Here is an 8,289-nt window from a genome sequence, read left to right as displayed (position 1 = left end):
TCTGGTCTCTCCATAAGGGGTTAAATTAGCCACACGAGGTAAGTACTTTAAATTCATGTTTTGTGTGGGAGGCAATTTGTAAAGGTCACAAAATCTAAATTCTAAATAGCCCTACTGATATGTGAACAATCTTGCAAAAGAACGATTACACTTCATTAATGTGATAAATATATTTTATAACAGTAGGGTATAAAAGAGAACATCTCAAACAATCTAAAAGTAGTGTTTAAGTTCATTTAATTATTTTGTGCGGGTAAGTGGTTTGAATTTACTGTATATAAAAGGAGTGAACTTTCTCATTTTAACAGAATAATTACAAGGATTCGTTTTTACAAATCTCTGCATTATTCATTAAGGTGCAGCTTTTTTGTCTATTAAAGAAGTAATGACTCAACCTTGCCCAATTATAGTCAAACTTAAGTCTATTACAGCTACATTTATGTTCAAAACTAAATAGCTTGCGTAAATACACGTATATTAAAAGTATTTGGTAGTAGGCGGGGCATATATACTTTCGGGGTTGAAACAATCGCGGTGCCTATAAAATTTGCTTAAAGACTTCACTATCCAAAATAATTTCAAACGTAAATTCCGTTACTACTGAACAGGACCTATTCTCTCCATAAAGATTAAAATGCTGTTTTGTATTTTTGAACTAACCTCCGGTCTATTCATCTGGGAACATTAGAAATCCCACTTATTAAAAAAACATCCTTACCCCTGACAGATGAATGTAGTTGTCCTCCTAAATATTAAAATAATTGCCTTAAAACTGTAAATGATTACTCAAGTGTTGTTTGCGTCATTACGCGTCAGGAACTTCCCCCCTGTGATTGGGGATTACTATCAACCCCCAACTTGTCGTGACATTTAAGAACTATCTGCAAGCTGCAGCGTCTGTTATATTCAATGAATACCTATACCACTGAGACGTTGTATAGCTGAAGCCGGAGCTCTGCCACCAGTCTTACCTCCAAAACAAACTATACATATTTGGTTGTGATTGGGTTTACCACAGGGTTTTTTCTCTCTTGGTTTTCTCCAGAGAGATTGGCTGGCTCCTCTATAAATATTTGGTGCGAGGCGACAGCCGCATCAGTGCAGTTTGAAACTTCCGCGGACTTTATCAGTACCCAGAGACCCAGCGAGGTAAGTAAACCACCGTACATGGATCTGTTCGCTTTTATTTGGAATTTAATGTTCCCCCTGTTCATGTCAGGCTGCTGCAGTATTATTCCTTAGAAAGATTTTAAGTTCATGGCACACATCTACTTTGAAACTGGATTCCCATTGTTTTCTAAATGATTAAAACATATGTTTACTATTACGACAAATATTTACTTAATTTCAGTAACTATTGACCCATCTGTATTATCATCGACAAAGTTTAAATGCCTGCTATTTTAGTCAGTGCCAGTGATCTGTTGAATTCGCATTCTACTGTTGCTTCAAAACAAATTATTTTTCAAATACAGGAAGAAACAAGCTGCGCAACAGAATTGTTTTTGATTGCTCTAGGGATCACGAGAAGCCATTAGCTTACCATTATGCTGATTCTTGGTTTTCTATATTGCAGCTCATGGCGTTACCGATAAACCTCTGTCGGATGCTGGTTCTAAGCACCTGCTTCGTACTTACGGTCAGAGCTGAATGTGATAAAGACTGTGAGCACTGCACCTACCACATGCAGGGTCGACAAACAGAGATAAACACTATTGTAAGTACCACTTCATTACATGTTTTGAAACTATTTTCACTGTTTCGGTTCGCTTTTTAACTGAGTGGGGATTTTACCTCGTTAAACGAACAACTGCCATTATCTGTCAATCTCGTTAAATGTTGGCTAAGTGTTGAACTCTGTTTAACTGAAACACTGTAGCAGCGTGAAAAATCTACTTTTCCCATTTGAACCATGAATGGAAGTGCAAAATAAATCACAAGAGGAAATTAAGTATGTTTGATAAATATCCACTACTCTCGACGTTTATCAGGAGTTCAAAACCCGAAAATCTTTCCAATTGTCAATTGTTAGTAATAATATTATGAAGACTTGATTTTCAAAGTAACTTTGGCTACAGTATACAGCTTTTATACGTAGCATAGCATTTGGACATACAATTGAAATGTATCTTAATGGATACGATATCTGGGAAGTCACCTATATTCGTATCATAAAATATAAACGCTGTGGGTTAACACAAATTCATCCATTATTAGGGAAATTAAGATGAGTAGTAACATCAAAATAAATCCGCATTCACATCAAATGAACATTAACTTGACTTATGAAGTTGTTTCAACTGGTTGTGCTCCCGGAGTTGTTCATTTGGAGGTACTGCATATGACCTGGCGTAAACATGTTCGTGCTAGCACCCTGCTCTTTGAGTGTTCTCCAAAGTTGAACAAAAATGTGCTGTACTGTATGAAGATCATGCTTATGAAGTACATGTTTGATGAGGAAATACGTTTGGAAGTTTGTCTCCATGGAAATTCCTCCGATGTAGGCTGCTACTCTGAAGCATAAAATCAATCATAATAATATAATATATTTTCTGAATTACTGAGTAATGTATTTAATCAAACTTGACAGCAATGTTTGCAATTATTTCGATTTCCTTAAAACAAATCAACGATGTTGTCCTTGTTCCGTCGCGAAATGAAGTGGATGAACATAGGCTACTTCATCCCTTTAAAGTGCACGTTGAATTTTACAGTAAAAAATAGTGTTAAATTACACAAATAAAAATGGTAGGGTAGGCAGTTGGGGTGGGGGTGGGGGGCGGGGGGTCATTTAACGCGTTCTCGTTATCACAATCCTACGATGTCAGCGTTGGTTTACAGTTTGTTGCTTTGTGGCACTTATCTAAAGCTAAAAGTAGTATCTAAAGTAGTAATTACGATTGGTTTATTCGACTTCTTTCAACAATTTCGCTACAATTCCAGAAACGGAGGCAGGGGAGCGAAAGCATATGTAGAACACATTCCTTTCTAACAGGAGTGCGTAGTCTGCATCATTATCCTCCACAGCCATTCATTTTTGTCCCTTGTAGGGGACGTGAGTCTCAGGTTTTAATTTCAAGAATTATACGATCTATTATTATGACACTACACACTACAAGGAGCATTCAGTAAAATAAAATAAATCATATTTTTGAAAATATTTTAACTGCAGCATGTTTATGTCATCCAAGACTATTATTTTACCTTAAAAGTTTAAATGCTTAAACTTTTTTTTTCTGCTGAATCTAAGGAGGTTTTGCAAAAGGTTTTCTGTTTTATTTAAAAGCATCATCGTCCTCTCTTTTGATTCTTAAACATTCCAAACTTCAAGATATCCGTTCAGAAAGTATTATACGTTTACAGTAATGTTATACAACATAAGCAATACACCAGATATTGGCGGGAAGACTACTGTTATAATACAAATGCAATGTCTATTATTTATCTCTTGGCTTTTGGCCACGTAAAATGTGAAATTACTATTTAAGTGCCACACACGCACGCGCGCTGGGTGTGTGTATAAAATCATGTTATTAATATGCGTATTTTATTCTTAAATAGAAGGCAATAACTATCATGTCATATATATATATAATATCTATCACAGAGATGTACCATGAAGTACTGGCTGGCTTGTACGTAGGTTTATGTTTATGTTGCTTTAGTAGCCTACAGAATGCGTGTCCCGCTTTCTACCACTAGATAGCAGTAAAGCGTCATAATTCATTCTGTCATTAATATTTCATTGCTGTAAATTTTCATGGAAAGAGAAGATACGCTTGTAATGCTGGTTAGTTCTAAAAATCAATATATAAAATGCAGATGAAAAGGCATTCTACACGTTTAATTGTGCTTCTTTTACTTTCAAAATACCTGCAGTGAAGACATATAAAATAACATTTCTGTATAAGATCATACAGGAACTCCAGCTTCACGCAGTATTAGATCAATTTCCTAGAATCGCTTCAGGGAGTGTTTGGTTAAGCTTTTATGTAGTACCACCCCCAACATGGAATGTGTGCTTGGGTGTTGTTTGCATCTCTGCCACTCTACGGAATGACAGGATGCATACAGTTTGAAATATGTGCAACACATGATTTTGTTAATATCTAGGCTGTTTGCGCAACAGGTACACTAGTCTTGCAACAAGAGACATTTACCACAGTTTAATGTATGGCCATTTATCCAAAAGAAAAAATGGTATTGACTTCTCTTTTTCAAGGAAACTAGCCAACTGAAACTTACATAAATAGCCTATAACATTGTGGAAAATCAACGTGTGCAAAAAAATCCTTCACCCATATAGAGCAAAAAATGACAATAAATATCAGAAAAAATCTGTTTGGACTGTCAAAATGTAAAATACCCCCCAAAAAAGAGACGTACTAATAACTTACTAATGTGATTGTGTCTTTAATTTGTTTCAGACATGTACATTAGAATGTGAAGGAAAGTTGGCCCCTAAAAGGTCGTGGGATCTCTGCAAGGCTGTATTGCTAGGGGAAAAGCCTAACAGTTTGGCAGAGGAAGACCAAAGTGTCACTGAGAGCATCAAGCAGGAAAACGATGAACATCAACTGGCCAAGAAGTATGGCGGCTTTATGAAACGCTACGGTGGCTTCATGAAGAAAACTGCTGAGCTCTACAACGTCGAAACGGATGACCAAGACCACGGCAGAGAAATTCTCGCAAAGAGATATGGCGGATTCATGAAGAAAGACGGAGAGCACGGAGTGGACACACTTGCCGTTTTAAACGATATCCTGACCTCAGAGGGCGGTAAAGGAGGCCAAACAGACTGGGATGGAGAGATCCTGAAACGATATGGAGGGTTTATGAGAAGTATTAAAAGAAGCTCAGATCTGGAAGACGGTATCAAAGAGCTGCAGAAAAGGTATGGAGGATTCATGAGGAGGGTGGGCAGACCGGAATGGAAGGAAGATCTAAAAAGGTATGGCGGGTTTTTCAGGCGGTCCTGGGAGGAAGACGGGGAAAGTAACTCCGAAAACATGCCGGACACGGAGAAGAGATATGGGGGATTTATGGATTATTAGTTTCCAAATTAAAAGACTTTAAAAATCATCTTTTCATGTCCCACTGTCTTGCTTGCAATGTACAGTTTTTTAACTGTCTGAGCTAAAGATTACCTATAAGTATTCTTCCTCTTCCATTCAACCTTACAAGCTTTTCAGTACGTATTTAGAGATGTATGTTTATTTCAGTGAGTGCAGTTCGGGTGTCGTCCACTCTGTACCATACAAGATATTTTTACTGAGCAGAACCCTTTTCTTGCTACAGTCAGCAAAATTAAGAGAAAGCATTACACTGTACTCTACTCTCTCTCTCTCTTTCTCTCTCTCTCTCTCTCTCTCTATCCCTCTCTCTCTCTCTCTCTCTCTCGCTCTCTCTCTCTCTCTGAGTAGTCGTGAATGGTATTGAGACACTTTAATGAAATTCAGTGCCTGACATAAAATGGAGTAGACGTGTAAGGCAGTGATTTTAGGCTAAGGCTATTATGGGGAGACATAACTTCTTCCGTGCTTAATCATACATGTTAAAATAAATGATTCCGTTCTTTTTAATGCTACTGAAAATACTATGTGATGTCTTGCACTTTTGAGCTCAAAAAGCAATTTGCTGGCCAGGAAAAGGGTTTGAAATATGTTGTTTACTGATTAGTTGATATTTCCCTGTGTATGTAGTTATTAAGGCTTTGACTCATTTTTTTTTTTCAAATGTTCTATATTTTTTCATTTTAGTGAAAGCTGTATCTCCTATTGCTTAGCTTATGACAATAAATTCATCAAACTGCAGAAATGGCCGTGTTTTTCATGAACAGATGTTCTGGGTAATATTTTGAAAGGTATCACCCAATGTCCTAAACCCATGGTGTAATTCTCTATTTTAATGCATGCTATTATCTCAGTTTGAGAGTAATAGCCTACACACATGAATGCATCCATTGTGCTGCCGGAGCAGAATTGAGTCTCATAGCCTCTGTGTCTGACATCAGAGAAGAGTGATGGATGAAAATTGATGCAGATTGTAGGGTATTAATTTTTTATAGCCTGATGGACATCTGACATATAAAATATGAATACCGTATTACAGAATACATGTGACAATAGCTGCACTCTAGGTATGTTCACTGCATTGTGCATTACCGCCAGAGGGATGTGTCATATACTCCCTGATCCAAAGACAGAAAGTCTGAATAGATTCAAACAGAATCTTAATGGCAGCTGGAACACCTGCTCAAACCAAACCTCTAAACATTTTCTACTTTCCTCTACTTGTAAGAATAGAATATGTATTATAAAGATGGTCTCAAAACTCACATACTACTACAGTGAATAAATCAATGAAATTAGAAGTGAGTAAATGACTATTACTTCACAGCAGCGGTTCTCAGACTCGATCCTGGGGGCCCCCTGTGTAGGCTGGTTTTCGCTGGTTTTTGTTGCAATCCCTGAATTTCAAGCCTGTAATTTTTCTTAATGAGGTCTTTTTGTGTTTTATAGGTATTGTTCACCCTCTTCAGCTACATTATGCCAGAAATATCTGTGCATACCCTTGTTCATATTGTGCTATATTGCAGGTAGCAATGCTTTTATAAAAAAATAAAGACAGGTTAATCAATAGGTTTCTAATTAGGTTGTTGAATGTATGTTTAATTCTGGCATTGCAATTGTGGTTGGAACAAAAATCATCTTAAACGGGGGACCCAAGACCAAGTTTGAGAACCACTGCTTCACAGAATATCTTTAAATTTTGTATGTGATGCATATAAAACTGAGTTAAGACCCCAAGTACAGTATTCTGTGCATATTTAACATTAGCATTGAAACGGCATGTAAATTCACACACGCAGGCCGATACAATTATACAATGATTTCCGCCCGGGTATGTATATTTTATATACAAGAAACGCCACAAGGTTGATCTAAAAAGAAATGCATTTAAGAATGGATGATTCATTGCATATCAAAAATCAACTTAAAAATACTGAATAGTCACTTTTTCTCTTGCTATAGAGGTTACAAAAATAATCTAGAATTAAGGTTACGATTTGCATATAGCTCCATGCAATTCTTTTTAATAGATCAATTAAATGGTTTTGAATAGCTAAATTACATCCATCTACTGCATGTCTTAAATATCTTCCAGTGCGCAGCCCCACAGTGACTGTGATTGGCTATAGCATAATTCTGGTCGATCGAGCGCCGGCTATCTCCCTGCAGTCTGCTTGTTTGAGCCCTGCCTGAACTATTCTCAGTGTACTCATCGGACATAACCGCACAGCCCAGTTCGAGTCCTGAATAGCGATGAGGAGACCCCCTTTTCTGTACTCTCACAGATTGATGGAGGACATTGAGGTGATGGGATGAGCTTATGAATATGATGGAAACAAACATATAAATATTTACAAAAAAGTCTAAAACTTGCTCAGATAAATGAATATAATATTAATGCTAAAACAACTGCACAGAACATTTGAAATATTACATTGCATATTAAACATACTTATGTTCATGGTTACCAATTATTAAATTCCAATAAATGTAATCTCTGCATCAAATGTCCATTGTCTATGAGGTTATCAGAAACCTGTGTAACTACACAGAATCTTTAAAAAGCAATGTTACTATTAGACATAACTGGAGTTGTTCAAAAGAATGGGCGATTCATTGGCCTGGGTTTTAATTCACAGGTCAGTCTGAAAAGGGAGGGCAATGGCTACCAAAATAAATTAACACCCATTAGTAAGATGTTCAGTTACAGGGGCAATTGCTAATCTTTACAGGAAGAGGAAGAGGGTGCATGCATATGTTGCCACAATGGGCTGAATAAAATGTAGCTTAGTATGCCAAATGCCAGTTCAGGGACCACATTTATTGGTCTTAAACCATGTTTGTGATACTCATGGAGATCACATTGTGAAACTGGCCAGCCCACATTATCAGTCTGAAACTGGTCCTTGTAGAGTTGAAAGGAGGAAGTCTCTTTCTAAACAGAAGCAGAAGAACATTTTGAAAGTGGCAACGATTCATCAAAACGCAACTTGAAAAATGCACCATATTTTTTGGTCAGATGAAGAAAACAGAAAAAGTTTAAAGTTAAATTGAAGCTCAAACAGAGAATAACCCCATCCTTTCAGCTAAACATGGAGGACGATCCATTTTGTTTTATCATTTATTTATATTTTTGGTGCTAGCAAGGTTGGTTAAAACGTATGACATTTTAAGCTAAATCCTCGATTCTCCTGCCAAGAGGCCCAAGCTTGGCTGA

At 37.0% G+C, this 8,289-nt stretch overlaps 1 protein-coding gene across 1 annotated transcript; it reads left to right on the top strand.

The window, feature by feature from the left end:
* The first annotated feature begins 888 nt into the window (after window positions 1–888).
* On the top strand, window positions 889–5,817 carry penkb (proenkephalin b). The gene is made up of 3 exons (XM_064332937.1): window positions 889–1,149; window positions 1,577–1,717; window positions 4,428–5,817. Exons 2-3 carry the CDS (start codon window positions 1,580–1,582, stop codon window positions 5,052–5,054), a joined length of 765 nt encoding a protein of 254 aa, XP_064189007.1. The 5' UTR covers window positions 889–1,149; window positions 1,577–1,579; the 3' UTR covers window positions 5,055–5,817.
* Window positions 5,818–8,289: the final 2,472 nt, after the last annotated feature.

Source organism: Anguilla rostrata, chromosome 4, assembly GCF_018555375.3.
Source record: "Anguilla rostrata isolate EN2019 chromosome 4, ASM1855537v3, whole genome shotgun sequence".
Taxonomy (NCBI): Eukaryota; Metazoa; Chordata; class Actinopteri; order Anguilliformes; family Anguillidae; genus Anguilla; species Anguilla rostrata.
The sequence above is the reverse complement of the archived record's forward strand: the minus strand, read 5'-3'. Positions and strand labels throughout refer to the sequence as shown.

Bases quoted from the DNA above. Each gene is read 5' to 3' on its own strand.
- penkb (XM_064332937.1), top strand. From the start codon at position 1,580: ATGGCGTTACCGATAAACCTCTGTCGGATGCTGGTTCTAAGCACCTGC. The intron at 1,718-4,427 runs GTAAGTACCACT...AATTTGTTTCAG, and splicing joins AAACAGAGATAAACACTATT to ACATGTACATTAGAATGTGA.